The sequence below is a fragment of the Brienomyrus brachyistius genome, chromosome 6 (assembly GCF_023856365.1).
Source record: "Brienomyrus brachyistius isolate T26 chromosome 6, BBRACH_0.4, whole genome shotgun sequence".
Classification (NCBI taxonomy): Eukaryota; Metazoa; Chordata; class Actinopteri; order Osteoglossiformes; family Mormyridae; genus Brienomyrus; species Brienomyrus brachyistius.
This window is the reverse complement of record NC_064538.1, coordinates 370,472-389,176: the sequence shown is the minus strand read 5'-3', so window position 1 is coordinate 389,176 and position 18,705 is coordinate 370,472. Positions and strand designations below refer to the sequence as shown.

Here is an 18,705-nt window from a genome sequence, read left to right as displayed (position 1 = left end):
GGACCCTCGCGAGCAGATCGGTGACGTTCCAGGAAAAGTGACGCCCACGCGGAACCGGCGCGTGCGCTTCTCAGTCCGCGGCAGTAAGGAAAGCCGAAAGGGGGAACGTGCGAATATCGCGGCTAGCTGGTTACGTAGCAGTAGGCTGGATAAAAAAGAACAGAGCGATGGGTTTCGCTTAAAATAAGGATTTATTCTTCATCGACGTAGAGACCGGTGTGGAAGAACTGCTGTGAAGTGTGTTTGTGCAGCATAACTACACGCACAGTTTAAGGTAAATTAGCTGCCTAGCTAAATGTGGCAGTCTTGTGTTATTTAATGTGTTGATATAGTCGGTTTTTCGCCAGATGTCTTCTGTAGACTTACTCGAAACGATGCGGCTTGCTAACGCGATAAAGCGCGCAAGTTAGTGCGAGCGTCGCTTAATGTTTCTAGTGATGTATCGGGAACCCGAGACGAGGTGGATAACTGACTGGATCATATTACCGTAGGACGATTCCTCCTACTTTTCGGATAAGTGTCAAAAAATGTATCTCCGGCACGTATTCACCTGGTCAAGCTGTTTAATTTCATGCCGTTGTAAGTCTGTTATGACAGTTTTAATAGCAAAGGATATCGTTCCTTTACGCGATGGTGTTTCAGCGAGTGTGGGGTTTTTTAATTCGGAAGTTTTGTCTTCATTTAATAAGCTTTCAACGGATCACTGACATATTTGTGCGTTACGTGTCACCAGCAGATGACATTAGCACATGGGGAAAAAAAGAATTTCTTTAGCCTCTTGGCCAGTTGAGCAACCGAGAACAGTGCAGTGTAAGGAGTGGTCTTTAGCTAAATTGTCAGTTTCACGTTTCAGCCAATTAAATCTTAATTGGTAATTGAATTATAATGGAAAACGTCAGTCGTGCATTTCCTACTGTAAATCAGTGTGGCTGGCATATTCAGTGGATAAAGCTTGCCTTACTGCTTTGGTCAGATGTAAAATATATAGAGGTTTCTGTCCGAAATAACACTAAATCCTTAGATACAATTGCTAAGTGGGTTTCTGCACTTTCAAACTAGCCAGTTTTACTATAACTCCGCGATTTCATTCATTAGAGTTAGAGTTATATGGTGAATGTCAACAGTGTGCGTACAGAATGTTCTGTCTTTGTAAAACTGGTTGATTGTAAGACATTGTTGGATTTATTATTATTATTATTATTTATTATTATTATTATTAATAATAATAATTATTATTAGCCCTGCGATGGGCTGGCCCCCCATCCCGGGTTGTTCCCTGCCTCGTGCCCATAGGCTCCGGACCCCCCGCGACCCAGTAGGACAAGCGGTTTGGAAAATGGATGGATAGATGGATAATAATTATTATGGGTGTGCTAATTGGTGGTGTGGTTATGAATATGCTCCTCCCTGGTTTTCCCAGCCGACATTGCCGGCCTTGGCGCCATTCACCGCCGTACTGTACGAATAGTTTGTTTTACTTACAGCTGTTTTGGGCGAAGTGGACCGACTTGATTCCTTTTAGCCAAAAGGTGTAATGTAAATAATTTTTAAATGCCCCAATTTATGCTTAATTTCACTGAGAATGTCACGGTGGTAGCAGCAGCAGTAGTAATTGTAGTACTATCTGTTGTTGACGATGATAAAACTCCCAGTGATTATTTTCGACTGCTCTGCTTGCGTTTTACGTATTTGTAGCACCAAAGATTCATGGAAAACTGAAGATTAGAAATCTAGTGATGAACAGATTATCACTTCCTTTTGACATCACTGTTTGCACCCGCAAAACTGAACCCGGGTAAAGTCTGTTCATGGTTGGTCCTACATGTAATAGAAGAATATGGTTCTGATAGGGCCATCTGATCATACGGGAGATCTAACGACACTGAGATGGCTGCTATCTTTGTTACCTCTGACAAGTGTTACTTATTTATTTTTAACAGTGCAGTAATGTACGAATAGTTTGTTTTGGACGAAGTAGAATAGTAGGTACATAATGTATTTTAAGCATGAATATGAAAAAACTATTAATTACACGTTGTCAACCTGATGGCTTTGCATCGTTGTAGATGTTATGTCTAATCTTCAAAAATGTGTTTAGGCCCTATTGAATCATGCTGCACTTTTAAATTAAAGATTTTAATGGGGGGCGACTACGCAAATGAATCACTTAGTGTTAATGTGTTTCCTAACATACTATTTGAGGTTCAACACAGACTGTTTGAAAAACGGTGAGTTAACGGCTTTACGGGTTGAAATTAACAGTAATAACAAAGTAGTATTCATTTGTAAGCAGAGTTAGAAATAAAAATTAAGTCTGTTCCCACATAATGTTCCCACGTAAATCCCTCGATTTACGGTCACTTACGACTTATCGGGCTTTCTTTGATGCCGGAATGTCTGTTTCGAGTTTCGAAATAATTGCTTTCCGCTGAAGGATATTCTAAAAAAATATATATATATATATATATATATATATATATATATATATATATATATATATATATATATATATATATATATATATATAAAGAGAAAATATTTTAAAATATATTTTTGTTTTTGACATTTTCAGCCAGATGTTTTAGTCATGGGTTACGAAAATCAGCACCGATTTTTTTCAACACAGTTTCCAGCAAAATAACATCCACCCAATCACACACCTTTTAACCGCGTATCCTGATCGTATATTTCTTTGGAGTAAAGGTGAAGCGCCGCCCCGTGCCGGCCGGACTCACCTGTGGGGCGTGTCGGATAAACACGCCGTTTGCAAACCTTATGTCTTGATTATACAAACGCATTGTCTTCTCATGTTTCGTTGTGCTTTTTGCTGTTCTTTATTCCGAATTGTTATTGCTAATATATAGTGTTTCGATTAGGATGGTATTTGTTTGTTTTTTTTACTTGGGCTGGAAATGTATCGTTTCTATTAATGTTGATCGGGGGAATCAGAATTAAAAGTAAAGCTTTGACGCAAAATATAGGTCTACACAGTAAAGAAATGATCATTAAGAAAGCTCACCTGAAGATTCCCTTGTTTTTATATGGGTTTTATGTACTGTTTCTAGAAGAACACCGCCTTTGTCAATAGCCCCATTCAAATGGAGTTCCCTGTAGGGGGGTCATAAGGAAGTTCAAGCCATAGTCATGCTTCACTGATGCTTGTATGAAGAAATTCTCAGATTAATTGTGTAAAACTAAACTTCCCTGTGGTTTGAATGATTGTTGGAAATGAAGGTTGCTGCTCTGGTGGTGTTTTTACAGAGATCATTGAAATTGTCTTTCTATTGATCCAGTGAAGTAAAGAAGAGGTTGCTGCTGTTCAGGTATAATGGGAGGGCTGATGTTTATCCATCCTTCCACCTCCAGAGCAGCCAATGGATGAACGCAGAGAAGCGGCCTGGTCCTGGCGAGCCTCGGAGTCCGACACAGGCTCTTTGCCATACTACCTCCCAGGCCACGATGGTATGGAGCCGCCTGGTCGAGCGCACCCAGCCCATAGCCGATTCAAGGGCCGCAGCCTGTCGACCTCTCACGCCCTGATCGGCTCTGCCAGCTTCAGGTACAGTAGCCCCTCTCCACATGACCTGGGTTTTTACTTCCCCTTCTTTGTCCCTAAAATGCTACCTAGTCAACATGCTGCATATTAGACTAGAGGGGCGGTTCCTCTCCTGGGTGACCTCCAGACCTCTTATTGTATGCAACAACTGTCATGCTTGGTTTTGCCAGTAAAAGTCTTGATGATTCATTTGTTGAATTGTGTACATCAGAGGTGAGAGAGAGGCAAAAATGATTAAGAGCCACCATTTCATTTGGCAATGTATCCTATAGCTTTGGATGAACGATAAGTGGCATTGCCACAAAATGTTGTTGGACCTGTTAGGCCTAGAACGTTCTCCTCCTTCCTCTGATGTTTTCCCAGTTTTTCTCGTTCCTTTTGTGTTCCCCATTCCTTTGTTTCTTTATGCGGAGACACTGATGGAATGCAGCTTTGTGGATTGCAACTGTAATTGACCGGTGCATTGCAAGGTTCCATCCTTGACGTTTTCGTTACTCGGCGATAGTCACTATCTTCTTTCCAAAGGTGAATATTTAACAGGTGTCGTGTTGGATAGGCAGAGTAAGAGTCACGCACATGCAGTGTCAGCCGATCAAGTAAGTATCAGTGTCAAGGCTTTGCAGCTGGTGGCTTAACCCCCTTTCCCAGCTGAGCGACCTCTACGGACGGCCCCTTCCCTCCTTTGCCGATTGCTAACTTGTACGTTTTCAGGGTTGCCCATGGTTTCGAAACAACAGCCCAGAACGATGGTCCCAAATAAAGTGGCCTTTCTTTTTGTTTGGAAATAATGCTATCTCTCTGCTCAACAATAGAATATGAAAATGTTTGGTTTTTGTTTAGTATCATGATACCTTATCTATCATATGTTGAGTACATTTCATCCTTTGGTAGGGTGGTTATATAAAGGGAAGCTAATAATTTATACATCTTATCTAGTCCAGTTAACTATTAACAACAGAAAACTGGTCTACTTTCTAAGGTTTATCTAAAAATGTTACTTTTAAATCAAACAATATAGAAAAATGGTAGTATTGCCTAATTTATCAAAACATGTGATCTTATAGTTTGTCGACCAAAATACTGTCAACATCAGATTTTTTCTGTTTGAAGACACTTAAATAGATAAGTACTTTATTTTGCCATTTGTACAAGTATGAGTACATTGGAACTATTTTCTTTGTCTGCCCCTTCATGCTCTCCTTAGCCGCGTGGGTCACAGCACAGGGTCAGCCAATGTGCGGCCCCCCCTGGAGCTGGGGGGTAAGGGCCTTGCTAAAGGGCCCACAAACCTGTGATTGTTCTGCCATGGCCGTGGTTTGAACCTGCGACCTTCTGATCATGGGTACAGAGCCTTGGCCCACAGGTGCTCTGCTCGCTCATCAGTCATATCCTCCCAAGGGGTGACCTGTTGCTGTATGCTTAAGGACACCATCACGATTACTTGTGTAAAAACCGTTACATTGTACAGAATTGTTTGCATACAAAGGATTAATGTTTCTGTTGTTTTTCCTGACATCTGTATGACTCAGTCACAGCTTATTAAAACAGGTCTGTTCAAGCTTTTTCCGTCATGAATATAAACATTATACTTTAGCATTATGGATTTTCAGCTGACCAGTTAACAAAATGTACCTCCTGAAGTCATTTCCTATTGTCCTTGTTTGCTTTCTGTTTTCCGCTCTGTTGTTTTAGCACTCGGGGAGAACTGCTCATCAGAAAACAGGCCTGTAGCAGATGGGCGGCCATTAGACCCAGACCACTAATACAATTTGTGCACTAAGGTCATGTGACCTGGTGCATCCCTTGGGGACTGTGATAGGGAAGGATTTTTTTGTGTCCTATGAGTGCTGCTCTCACTCTTTTTACTTTACTCTCTTTGTATATTCCAAGAACATTTTATTCAGTTTTCAATCAATTTTATCCTCAATTTTCCGTTGGAAGTCTTCAAAACTACTAGGTACCAAAATAAAACTTGGCAAAGTGGAAACCCTCTGTGGATCAGTTCGGCAGGTATCCCAAAAAAAAAAAATGGGATGACTCCAATTTTTATATAAATTGTGTTTTTATTTGGTGTCAGAATAAAACATTCTGATGGTATATGGAATGGGGTATATGGAATTTAAGTATAGGATTTATAAAATAACCAAATTACAATTTGTGAAACTAGAATTAAGGACAAGAACATGAGGACCATGTTAACCGGCTTGGTCCTGATAATTTGTCTAAGTTTCATTTAGGTCAGTAAACTGTTCTCCAGTTGAATTGTGTTTTGAGTTGATCCTGTTTCTACTGGTATTTCTGAATGACAGACCTTTCTGCCAAAATCAATAGCACATTTTATCAACTTCTCAGCGGTATTTGATCGTGTGACAGCCCCGCCCTTCAGAGTCGCCCCCCAGGGGAATCCCCTGCAGTTTGCTGTCCCCTGCAGTTTGCTGTGATGCAGTGCGAGTGCTGTGATGTGCTTTTGCTTGCTCACTCCTCCTTTGCTTTGTTTTGCAGGAGGACGCAGTCCCTGCATGGACCGAGCCCCGTGACCACATTCGGACCCAAAGCATGCATGCTGCAGAATCCCAAAGCTGTGATGTGAGTCCACAGGCCTGCGGGTGGGCGTGGGACCCCCAGCACCAATGAGGACGGCTACACAAAGTATTTCAGTTCCCGGAGATGGGAGCCATAGTATCTGGTTCTTGTATGTTTGCTTGATATTTGCTGGCAAAGACCATTGGGCCGACATATTTCTGAAAATCAGTCTTTTGAATAATTGCATTGCCCAGATGCACATTGAGATTGTTATGCATTTTATTTTCTATATATTTCCAGGTACCATTCACTTACACGCTTACAAATCTTGTACTTACTCATTATACTGAACCCAGAAACAGTCGTGAATAACTCACTCTCTAGCTAATGTTAGGCAAATATGTTTATCTGAGAAGCGCTGCTCATATTCAAGAGCCATTAAGCTCCTCCCCGGCCCCTCCCAGAGAGAGGGCTGAAATCCTGCTAACGAGCCTCCACACCCTCCACCCTGATAACTCTGACCTAAATCTCTTTCCAGTAAAGAAAAGGTGAATGTGATCTCAACTGACCTAACCCAACACGTCCTTCCTGTTACCATGTTTTTTTGTGTTTTTATTTTTTCTGGTGCAGTGATGTCGTGACGGGAGGGTAATACTGCCTGATAAAGCACTGAGCCAAATGTATTAGCTTCCCAAGTGCAGAAGAGAGAGTCGCTACCTGAAGCCCTGATGACGTGCAGCTTATAAGGCCATGTGTTCGCCTCTCATTCACTAATATACAATATATGTTCTGGGGCTTTTTTCTGAGCTAAATCAGCTGCAGGCCTTTATGATAAATGACACAGGGGACGTCCTGCTTCTCCCTGTTTCCTGGAACATGGGTCCCTTGTACTGCATTGTGGCGATTCTGCGGCCCACACATAAGAGAACGGATGTTTTCTGCGAACATCTAAGTTCATCTAAGATTTCTTTATTCCCAGTGACTCTTGGGTTAGGGTTAGGGTTTAAATTCTTTTTCAATTTAAACAGTTTTTTGTGCACGTGTGCGCAAGAGAGTACAAATTCCTGAGCTTTGTGCTTCCACTGGAGTGTATTGGTGATGTATTATTACATGTATATTTTTTTCGTTTTTGCTGTTGAAATGGCTGCTGCGTTTGTGTAGGTCCCCTTTGCATGTTTGATCTGGAAGAACAGGTATTCCGTCTGTGGCTCTCACTACTGTTCGTTTACAGACAAATGGATGCAGGGGGTGGGGGTAGGCAGGGGGCTGTAGTATTACAGTCACATATTTGTCATGCGTAAATGAAGGCTTAGAATGTCCACACCCATACCAGAAACTCACTGGACCACACCCCAACTGCCCTCCTCAAAACTTGGGTGAAAAGTAATTTAACACTGACCTTTAATCCATCTTTAGTCATTTTAATCCTCCTCCTTCTGTTTGTTTTTTTTATTATATAGACCAGTATAGTGCACCTTTCTCTTCCATGCTGGGAAATCCCATGCTTGTCCATCTAGTTCCTTGTTCTCTGGAATCCTCACATTGGGAGTGCTGATTCCAAGGGGGCGTGGCTTTGTTCTGAGGGGGCCGGATTAGTGTGATGTCATCTGACAAGGCTGATCTTAAGCTGCACACTGGAGCGCGGTGACTGGCAGAGTGAGTTGAGGCCGTCCCAGAGCAGAAGGGGTGACAGACACTTCAGGCAGTAGCTTTAAATAGCATTTAGTTTTTTGGTAGTTTCTTGTTCTTCTGCAGTCTTGGAAGAATGAAAATTATTCACGGATCGCCGCTTAAACGGGACTCCTTTCTGGCTGAAGGCTGACAGTTGTCTCTTGTGAAAGGCACTGAAGCCTGACTGATGTATGTCAGCGTTCTGCTTTTTGGAGCTTTCTGAGCACGATTAACGTGAATCCGTGCATTTAGAAGCGACACAGCGGACGTTAGGATATCGCCATGATCAGTGCCTGTAACTCCCGGCTGAAGAAGTATCACATGCAGGAAGCCATGAAGTTTAACCATCATGTACAGCGGCAGGCCCTGGGAGACGGTAACGACGACTGGTTCTGGACATGGTGAGAGGTTCAGGTCAACCACCAATTTTTGGTGTTTGAGAGCAAAATTTGGGTGATGTGCAGTGCAAAAACGTCACATGGAAGTTTGACACAGCAGAATGGTAGTTCAAAGGAGAACGTCAGCAAACGTGTATTTGAAGTACAACTGATTTTAAAATGTGTTTTGGGGGGATATTTTAGACGCTGTACACTGCAGTAAGTGTACACCCAGACAGAGGTATTTATTTTTTCCTGACACATTTGTTTGATTCATGCTTTTTTAAAAATCCTATGGCACTCCTAGCCTATTACATCTGCGATATACGTGAGCTTATATGCATTTTGTATAAGTATGAGCAGCAGCGAGCCAGCAGAGAAGAAGAGGACGCAGTATTTATAGAGAGATGGAAAGAAGACCTCTGCATGTAGTGAGGAAGAGCAGGGAGAGCATCACTGGCGTCTTTGCTCATGAAGGTCTGGACAATGGGGGCCTTTGGAAAGAGCAAGAGGCAGTGAATGCGCTGGCTGAGTCAGTGTCCTCCCCTGCTCAGGGGTAGCTGGGGCTGTCCGCATTGTGCCGCGTGTGAGTACGCGCAGCGATGCTAACACGTGTGCGTGTTCTGGGTTCGTACCGCCCAGTGGGCACCCCCACCAGCAGCCAAGATTTCCACACAGTCAGTTTTGAAATACTGGCCTCAAGTCATCTGTCTGGAAGCTCTTTTTCATCCTCTTTGCCTCAAAAAAAGGAAGATGAACACTTCTCTACATTCAGCGAGTGAAATTTTCACACTGTTCCAGCTCTATAAGGGCTGATTTGCTTTGAAGGACACATGAGGACAAAAATAATGTTAGTTTCTTCTTTTTATTGTGTCGCAGTGTGAAACTAAGTTTCTCTCTCTCTCTCTCAGGCACATCCAGGACCCGGCCAGTCAGAGATTAACATGGAACAATCCCCCAAAAAGTGTCCTTGTCATCAAAAAGATCAGAGACGCCAGTTTGCTGCGGCCGTTTAAGGAGCTCTGCATATTCCTGACTGAGGTGAGGTCACCGCACTGGAAGCCAACACGCTTCACACGTCAAGGGGCTGGATGGTAATTCTTGAAGAACCAGAAACTGAACAGAAAGACATCTTTGAAGAGGAGGGTGTTTGAGAAGTCTCTAAGCTCAGACTCAATCGCTATAAATGCAATCTGTGCAATTAGCATTTACAAAATAACATTATTTACACAGAAATGTCCAGGATTACCACTTGTTCCTTCTTTCTTGGTCCGTTCCCCTTTCTCTTACCTTCGTCACTCAGAGTGAATATTTCACGCCCCACATTCCCCTATCTTTGTCTCCATGGTGATCCCTGCCTTCCAGCACATTTTGAGCACATTTTTCTCCCATTAGGTGAAAAACTTGATCGTCTATGTGGAGAAGAAAGTACTGGAGGACCCGGCGATTGCCAGCGACGAGAGTTTTGTGGCTGTCAAAAAGAAGTTTTGCACGTTCCAAGAAGGTATGCTTGGCGTCCGCCTGCACCCACTGCCTTGGCCCCGCCCACACCGCCTCCTTCACCCAGCCGCATTTCCAGCCCTGCTGCTCATGTCACATTTGTCTGTGATCCCTAACGAGGCTTTGCATCTGTTTCCAGACTTGGATGATATCTCTGACCGCGTGGACTTCATCATCTGTCTCGGGGGAGATGGGACCTTACTGTATGCCTCCTCACTCTTTCAGGCAAGTCACTGCGGTTGTCATGTAAATCCTTAACGCGTCAACCAGTGCTCATTTTTACATATCCGCCACTGAAGAAACAAAAGCCCAAAGTAACTTTTTAAACCTTGCGGATGACCACTACCTTAAAATATAGTAAGGGGAGAAGTAATAAATATGGATGCTTCATTTGTTACGTGCTATTTACCAGAAGCAGGGGGATATTTTGTGTCACTTTTCCACTGGCATACAGAAACCAAGCGAGACTCGTTAAAGTGCAGTTCCAGCTCGCTTCGGTTTTCCACTGCAGACGGGTCGGCTCGGTAAAAGCCGGGTTTGGAGAGCGACAGTGACGTAAAACCAAAGAGACGTTTATTTACTGTTCACATGATGTACTGTATCGTCATGGTTTACTGTGTGCTAATTTTAATATTAGCATCAAATGCTAGCCGAATTAACGTTTTCTTGTGTAAATTTGCATCATGAATCATTTTGTTCATCTGTTCTACAGTACTTTTTTAAGTAGGAGGTTAGAAGTTTTCAGGTTCTGAATTACTGAGAATGCATCAGTACGTCGTGATATGTAATGCTGCTAATATTGAATTATTATATATAGAAGACTGTATAAGCTTATTCCTTCCGATAATCCATGAACAGTACACCAGTATGGCTGTGCATTTCTGCCAGTGATGGTGGTGATGCAGCCAGCTTGGTTTGGTCACGTCATTTACGAGGGAGAAGCAGCAGTTCGTGGTTCAGCTCGGTGCCTGGTAGCAGTGGAAAAGCACCATTAGTCAGGACTGACAGGGCAGGTCAGAGCACAAGCACCCAGTTCCACTGTCTCTCTTCTAACTGTGTGCCCCCCCCATCTGCCTTCCCTAGGAGAGCGTCCCCCCCGTGATGGCCTTCAACCTGGGCTCCCTGGGCTTTCTGACCCCTTTCAACTTCGACACGTACCAGTCGCAGGTCACGCAGGTCATTGAAGGTGAGCCTGAGCTAGTCTCTCACTTAAGGGGGAGGGCAGAGATCACGTTCCCTCTTTCATGGGGTGTTTGCTCAGCACACGTGTTCTGCTGCCAGGTTTTGATTCCGCAAGTCCCGTCCCAGTGCCGCTTGTGTCAGTCACTGTGATTGCTGCCTGAACATATGTTCCCCAGATTAGATACAGTTAAACAAGTGAGGAATTAGGTCTGTTCAGGCTCAGAGGACCTTTTTCAGAGCCAGAGCCTGTGGTCAGGAGATGTGTCACTGTGGTTTTCCACCTAGAGGTTATGTCCCCCCCAGTTCCGTTACTCAGCCAGATTCAGCAGGAAATGGCCGCAGCGTGCAGCGGTGCTCCGCTTGCTGGCTGCAGAGCCGCCCAGACTTCACGCCGGGTCGTTTCCTCGCACAGGGAATTCGGCCATTATCCTGCGGAGCCGGCTGAAGGTGAAGGTGGTGCGGGGGTGCAGTGAGAAGAAGGCCTTCGCTCAGGACGCCGTGGACGAAATGGGCTTGATTGTCACCAACGGTGAGACCGAGGCGGCTCGCAGGACCATGCAGTACCAGGTAAGCAGGACTGGCTGCTGCTGTAGCGTGCGAGTCACCTTCCGGGCAGTAACCTGCAGGTCTGTTCCTGTGTCGGTTACTGAAACCACAGTCACTAATGTAATGGAGAACTGCTAGCTCACTCTGGCTGAAAGTGCATCTGAATGCTTCATGCTGGGCAATGATGTCGGCAGAGGGATCGGCAGCATTGGGCCGTTTAGGGTGGGATTACTCGCCGTAGCAGGCAGAACTTTGTGTGAAAGTCAGTCATTCGGGCTGCAGAGGTGACTGTCATACTACCCTGGTATTAGGATGTAAACACGGGGGCGAACACCGCCATTTTCCTGCTGAATCCTCGCATGCTTTACAGTGCTGTGTTCTGAGCCAGAAACTGCTGACTTGAGAATACAGAGTTTCTCTATTTGTCATTTCTCTATGGTGGGGGCAGACCTAACTGGGGATGTGTGTGGTTGTGGTTGCTGAGATCTGTGTTTTCCTTCTCTGGTGAATTAGGCTTTTTGCAGTGAGTCCTGGGCTGTTTGCTCCCTTTCATGTGTTTTGGTCGTCGCTCGGCTCAGATATGATGGAATAGGACGTGTGAAAATGCCACCTGCTTATTGACGTCAAGATTTTTATTTTTCCTCAATATAAGGATTTTGTTTCAGAGTTGAGAAATATCAGGGATCATTGAAAATATAAATGCTTATCATTGTCACAAATTGAGAACTTCCACTAGTGGAAATACCAGAGCATATGTGCTAATGCTTTATTTGGTATTGTCTTGCTTTAGTGGTGTGTGTGTGTGTGTGTGTGTGTGTGTGTGTGTGTGTGTGTGTGTGTGTGTGTGTGTGTGTGTGTGTGTGTGTGTGTTGAGGATCAGGAAAAGACGTGAGACAGGACACGGCTGAAGGCTCAGGTCATGTGACCTTCTGATTCTTCTACATCAGTGTTTCCCCAGCTTGTCCTCAGGGACCATCAGACGGTCCACATTTTTGCTCCCTCCCAACTCCCTGAGAAACAAATGCTCTGTATCGTAGGTGCTGAATGAGGTGGTCGTGGACAGAGGCCCCTCCTCCTACCTCTCCAATGTGGACCTCTTTCTCGATGGTCACCAGATCACCACCGTGCAGGGTGACGGTAAGACCTCGTGCGCAGTGGGCAGGCCGGACGTGGGCTTTGTCAGTCACCGGGAAACTCTTTACTGCGACCTACAGTGCCCTGCAAAAGTGCCCCTAAAAATGCTCGCGTTTGCCCGAATTACAAATTGTGCATGCACACATTCTTCCTGTTGCTATTTTTCTTGCAAACTTACAGGTTCCCACAGTAGATTTCAAAAGCCAAAATCAATTTTTTTGTCAGCATCTTTTAACAGAAATTTCGAAATCCTGTAAAATGCTGCTTGCATAAGTATCTAACCCTGACCTATGAGTATTTTGTAGAGCCACCTTTTGCTGCAATAACTGCCTACCAGCTTTTTACACTGTTCAGGGTTGGTTTTTCTCATTTGTCATTCTCCAGGTCACCGTCACTAGTTGACTGCAAAATTCAAATAAAGTCACAAGTTCTCTATTGGATTTAGACCTGGACTTTGACTTGGCCACTGTAGAACATTCCCCTTTTTGGTTCTCAATCACTATCATGCCTTATTACTTTGGCCTTGTGCTTAGTATCATTAACCTGCTGAAAGGTTAATTTTTTTTCTCAAACTCCAGTTTGTTTTTTTTGCAGATTGATGCCGGTTTTCTTATAATGCCTCCCTGCATTTTACTCCATCCATTGTCCCTTCAGTTTTGACAAGATGCCCCACCCTGAAAAGTGCTCCCTTAGCATAGCATGTCCAACCTTTTCCCATATTTTTTTGTACCCTGTTCTGAATTTATCACATTCAGTTGCTTAATCTCTAACTGCCATACACTGCTCTTTAGCCTTTATTTTACCTATATAGTGCATTTGACAGTCTTGCCAGTGATAGTTTGCGGGGGGGGATGTTATCACAGATGGAGGGCAACTGTGTCTTTAATCACCTGTGTCCTTCATCAACTGTGTCCTTATCCTCTTTCATGTGGAGATTCCCGAGCACCAGGCTCAAAATAAGCATCATTTGTCTGTCTTTGATTTTGACCTGCTGACAAAAAAAATTGATTTTGACTTTGAATTAAATGATTTATTTAAGAGACTTATCTTGATGCTTTTTTGTGATGAGCTCAACCCCCCCCAGTAAGTCATCACAAAAGTAATCTGGTAAATGGGCACCTTTTATCACAGACTTAAACAGTCACAAAAAAATCGCTTTGAGATCAACTGAGTTGTCTATGGGACCTTAACTTATTACATTCTGCCTCTTGCTTTCACTCTGCTTTGCCTGTAGTAAATTAGCATTAAAAGTAGATATTGCGTATGTGACTTAATTTGATTAACAAACAGTGCTCTCAGCTGCAAGTGCTGCTGTTGTAGCAGCTATGGCTGTTATTGGAGGAGGCTTAGTCACATGACTCTCTCTCTGTCCCTCTTGCAGGTCTGATTGTTTCCACGCCCACAGGAAGCACAGCCTATGCAGTGGCTGCAGGTGCCTCCATGATCCACCCTAACGTCCCAGCTATCATGATCACGCCCATCTGTCCCCACTCCCTTTCATTCCGTCCAATCGTAGTACCTGCAGGGGTGGAGCTTAAGGTAGGCCTTAGCAAGAGGGGGTGTCTCCAACATCTGCTTTGTTGTCCTCGATAACGGAATAAGCTTCTGACAGCACAGAGGCGGTTCTCTCAAAACCATAAATTGTTTTTCAACTAGCACTGATAGACAGTGATTCATGAGTTCAATTCAATAGATTCAATAGTTTTTTTTCTTAGCCACATGCATTGTTTTTGCTTTCTGGGAGTTAGTAGTATAGGACATGCTGTGGTGATTTCACTCCAGGCCCCTGTATCATGAAACGAGATTTGTTGGTTAGCTAGATAACTTGGAGGTAGACTGGGCTCTTGTGAATGAAGGTAACGCCCATTTAAACTGGGCTGCTATAAATCTGACAAGTTATCCAGCTCAGTAAGAAATCCAGCACGTAGCCAGCTAACTCCCAGCTAACTGCCTTTGACTTCTCAGATCATGCTCTCCCCTGATGCCCGAAACACAGCGTGGGTCTCGCTGGATGGACGGAAGAGGCAGGAAATCAGTCACGGCGACAGGTTGGTCACTCGGCTTACTGCAGAACAGGCCAGGTGCTCACAGGCAGGAGTTTTTGCAGACTTCACGGCATGTGGGAGCCCTGTGGTGCACACAGCTTTGGTTATGTAGCTCCTGTAGCTCAACAAGTAGAGGGTTGCACTAGTGATGCAAGGGTCACGGGTTTAAATGCCAGGAAGCATGTATAAACTGTAAGCCTTCCTTCTACTGTAAGTCACTTTGGATAAATGCCTCAAATAAATGTGATGTAACTAGTGTAATTTTAAAAATGGCTGCAGTCAGACTCGGCTGTTCACCTAAAATTTATGTAGATGGAAAGTTCAGGCTCCATTTTGGGTGTCCTGAAAGCTGCATGTTCAGGTCCGGTCCATGAGGACCCCCAGACAGCTGGGAGGGAGCAAAAACGTGGGCCGTCTGGCAGGGAACTGGGAGGAAGCAAAAATGTGGATTGAAGTGCCAGGGAGGTGAAAGGGTGCAAAAATGTGGACTCTCTGGTAGAGAGCTGAAAGGGAGCAAAAACATGGACCATCTAGGGGTCCTGAGGACCTGGCTAGGAAACACTACCTTACAGGAAGAGGAGTAAGTTCTATATAATGCAGCTGTAACGTATAAAACATAGTTTACTGCTTACCCATTTGTGTAAAGGGAACCGGACTAAGAGGCAGGAATGGCTGCTTGTTATTTTATATACATCTCTATACGTCTGTCTTCTGGACTGACTGACTGACCTACCTTGTCTTGTCTCCAAATCCCAGCATCACCATCACCACCTCCTGCTTCCCCGTCCCCTCCATCTGCTTCCGGGACCCCGTGAACGACTGGTTTGAAAGCCTGGCTCAGTGTCTGCACTGGAATGTGAGGAAGAGGCAGAATAACTTAAGTTCTGAGGAGGAGGAAGAGGAGGAGTGTTAAGAATGGTGGTGGAGGTGGGGGGGGGGGGTTGTGAGCACTTTGTGAAAATTCCTGAACCCCCGGGGGTTTTGTGGGGTGTGATCGGGATTCCTCTTGGCACTTTGTAAAGCTCTGTGTGGATTCCACAAGCTCTCCGGGTTTTAATGATCCTGGTGCAGCTGTAGCCACATTCTGTAGCCACAGAATCACATCAGATCTGGAGGCATTGCTGGGCAACACGACTTTAACTTGTTTTTACGCTTTTTCAAAGAGGCAAAAACAAGTGTTGGGGAGCAGCTGAAATTAGCATCCCTCTTTTTGGCAATAAAAAAAATGTATAGGTGCCTTATGATGTAGGAATATTAAAACAAGTGTAAATGGACTGTTAGTAACATTGTAATTAACAGAGAATGCTATGTTAATGAGACATATCAGCCTAACGTCAGAATAAGAGAGCAGTTTATAGAAATGGTCAAACTTGATGGCAGTTGACAGTTCTGTGGTTTCCATGCTTTTTGTCAGCTGTTCTCCATTAATGGCAAATTACACCCATCCAGTTTATTTAAGTGTGTTTTTGGCCTCTTGAGCTTGCAGTACATGAAGGCAGGTTCATCACTGGTCACCCAAATGTTTGCCAGGTCTGCTCCAGCTTGCGTGACCATCACTGTGTTTATTATTACTATTATTATTATTATTGTTGTTGTTGTTGTTGTTATTATTTTCAAATTGCAGTTGGGTTTCACAGAAATTTTTGTGCAGTATTTTTTATTTTTTTTAACGTTTGAAAGCTTTTTCCTTTGTAAGTTTAAGTTCTGTGGCTTACGTATCTGTGTATTGGCCAGATAGAGACAAATTACCCATCTACGCCGAATTGGGGACCGATGCTCTGAGCAGTGTTTTTCAAAGTGTTCCTCCTTTTGATGGCTAAGTGGCAGTATTCCCTCTGTGCTCCTCCTCGAGTACTCCCTGCTGATTACTCCTCTAGCACTGAGAGCATCTGTCAGGGTCAGCTGATACTGGGGAGGCAGGCTCGGGTGGGAGAGGTGTACAAAGTCTTAGGAATCCAGTCTTAACATACTACTTGCGCACTACTAAACGGACCTCGCAGTCAGAGTGTTTCTTATCTGATGCCAACTTCCATGACGTTTCTGGTGTATTTTAAATGTGGGATGTTAGTCTGTCAGTATGTTACATACAGATCAACAGTGAATATTACATGCCAGCTTCCTCTCTATGCCAGTTTACCAACCTACCAGCCACCCAGGTTAAACACCCTGTCCTCACCCAGTGTGTCTCGCACACACACACACACACGCACACGCACATGCGCACACGAGGGGCTGAGCACTGTTTCTGGCATTCATATGCGTGTGTGATTTGTCTAAACGTGATTTTTATTTCCACCGTTAGTCAAGTTCTTTGGAGTAACATTTTACCTGAAATTGTAAACTTTTATTGATAGCTACCTTTGTTTACAAATGACTGGCATTTTAGTCCCAGTGTACAGCATTGTAGCTGTACATACCCAGACGTGTTCCTGTGTAGGATTCCCTGTCTGAAGCGTAGATACTCGAATTTACATGTGTGTACACCCCCCTTGGCCCCAACACCCCCCCCCCCCCCCCCCCCACCACTTTGTTTGACCAGTCGTCTTTATCTGTAGTCTTTATATAAGGCTTGTAAAATAATTGTCTTCTAGAAAATGTTTGCTGATTAACCTTTTGGGTTTACACATTTTGTACAGAAGATTTAAATGATCATTCCTTGATTGAGATCTGCCCACTCCTACTGAGGTGCAAACATTCTGGATAATAAGATTGAATTTAATCACAGTTTTTCTCCATTGTGAGATGGAGTGTATGTTTTATATAAAATAGTACAGCATATATTTAAAAAAAATCTTGGTCAACATATTTAATTTTTTGGTCTTTATGGTCTTTTTTTATTTTGTGGCCCTTGCTAGAATTTTCTAATTGTTACATTCGTACTGAAAATACAGATTGCTGTTTTTCAAGGCGTTTTAATAAAACTGTATTAAACCTGATTTTATTGTAGAGTTTGATTGGTCAAGATTATATGAAACATTGCGTTTTTTGACTTGGTAAAACTGTAGCTTGCTCAGTTCCAGTTTGCTGTTTCTTACTGCTTAAGAAAAAAAAAGCTCTTTCTTTTCAGCATATTCGTTTGCTCGGATTCTCTTAGTATATGAGCACAATGCTGCCTGGACCAGCATTGCTGCTGCCTCTGTGGAGACGCCCAGGCTCATGCTGCATATTGTCACAGCATAACACACCCTTTTGGCATCCGTTTCCCAAATTTTCATGACACACAGTCGGATGCCAATCCATCACAGGGTGCACAAATAACAGCAATTAGGCATAAACCATTCCTTTGGCCTGCGGGAGCTTTATTGCATTATGGGAACACATGCAGACTGCATGCCATACTCATGTGTAATAGTGTTAATTCCGTAGTCGTGATACTGGTGAGCTGACACATATGTCGATCCATGGTGTCCCTAAAAGTAAAGCTAAATCTTGTATTTGAATCCCAAGAGGGAAACTGGTGCTCACCTTTGCTTAGGAAGATGTGAAATCATCTGCAAATCATTGAAATACTGGGCCGTAACATTCACCCGTTCATGTACTAAGCAGAGCTAAGACAGGTTCATTAGTGGATGCGTGGTCTCCAAAGTGACCTGCCGGGAGGGGGCTTACAATTTAACACTCTTCCTACTTTTTCACGGTTACTTTGCTTAGATCCTGTATTGAGCAAGCAGTCCTAAGAAGGATGGTTCTACTGAAGAGCAGACCCCTCCTGGCCCATGAACCAGATCCCTGTCAGTATGGTTCTCTTCCTAATCCAGTACACCTGGCTTTCAGTCGCTACATAATTTGCTGCTTTTTTGCTCAACTAATTGCTTTATGGGAATGTAAGTCGCCTCACCTGGTCATTAAGCTGTCAGTCAGTTGCTATTTAAGGGGCAGTTCACCCCACAACTGAAGCTTTAGTGCTGCACAGAAGACTGGAGCATGAGCACCCTGGCGATCTTCTGCATGGTGATATGACTGCTGTGTGGAGTTTGGCAGAAGACGATTCTTCCTGCATTGAACTGCCCACTACACAGTCTGCGGATTATCTTCAGCAACCGGGTCATAATCTCTGGTAAGACATTGTTGTTGAATTCTTGAGATGTATTTTTTTGGCACTTTGACATATTTCTGTGGTGGTTATTCACCTCCATTATATTCGAAAGAAGCCCAACATTTCTACACCCGA

The 18,705-nt window shown here is 43.9% G+C and overlaps 1 protein-coding gene across 2 annotated transcripts; it reads left to right on the top strand.

Moving 5' to 3' along the window:
• Positions 1-62: 62 nt before the first annotated feature.
• On the top strand, positions 63-17,470 carry nadka (NAD kinase a). Of its 2 annotated transcripts, XM_049016939.1 has the most exons (12): positions 63-274; positions 3,367-3,559; positions 6,059-6,142; positions 9,039-9,168; positions 9,523-9,631; positions 9,767-9,852; positions 10,711-10,813; positions 11,222-11,376; positions 12,393-12,492; positions 13,871-14,028; positions 14,455-14,537; positions 15,291-17,470. In XM_049016939.1, the coding sequence occupies exons 2-12, from the start codon at positions 3,375-3,377 to the stop codon at positions 15,445-15,447; spliced, it is 1,350 nt and encodes a 449-aa protein (XP_048872896.1). In that variant the 5' UTR covers positions 63-274; positions 3,367-3,374; the 3' UTR covers positions 15,448-17,470. The 2 variants fall into 2 exon arrangements, with proteins under 2 accessions (XP_048872896.1, XP_048872897.1); XM_049016940.1 differs by lacking the exons at positions 63-274; positions 3,367-3,559; positions 6,059-6,142 and adding an exon at positions 6,161-8,151.
• Positions 17,471-18,705: the final 1,235 nt, after the last annotated feature.

Bases quoted from the DNA above. Each gene is read 5' to 3' on its own strand.
- nadka (XM_049016939.1), top strand. From the start codon at position 3,375: ATGGATGAACGCAGAGAAGCGGCCTGGTCCTGGCGAGCCTCGGAGTCC. The intron at 3,560-6,058 runs GTACAGTAGCCC...TTTGTTTTGCAG, and splicing joins ATCGGCTCTGCCAGCTTCAG to GAGGACGCAGTCCCTGCATG. The intron at 10,814-11,221 runs GTGAGCCTGAGC...TTCCTCGCACAG, and splicing joins GGTCACGCAGGTCATTGAAG to GGAATTCGGCCATTATCCTG.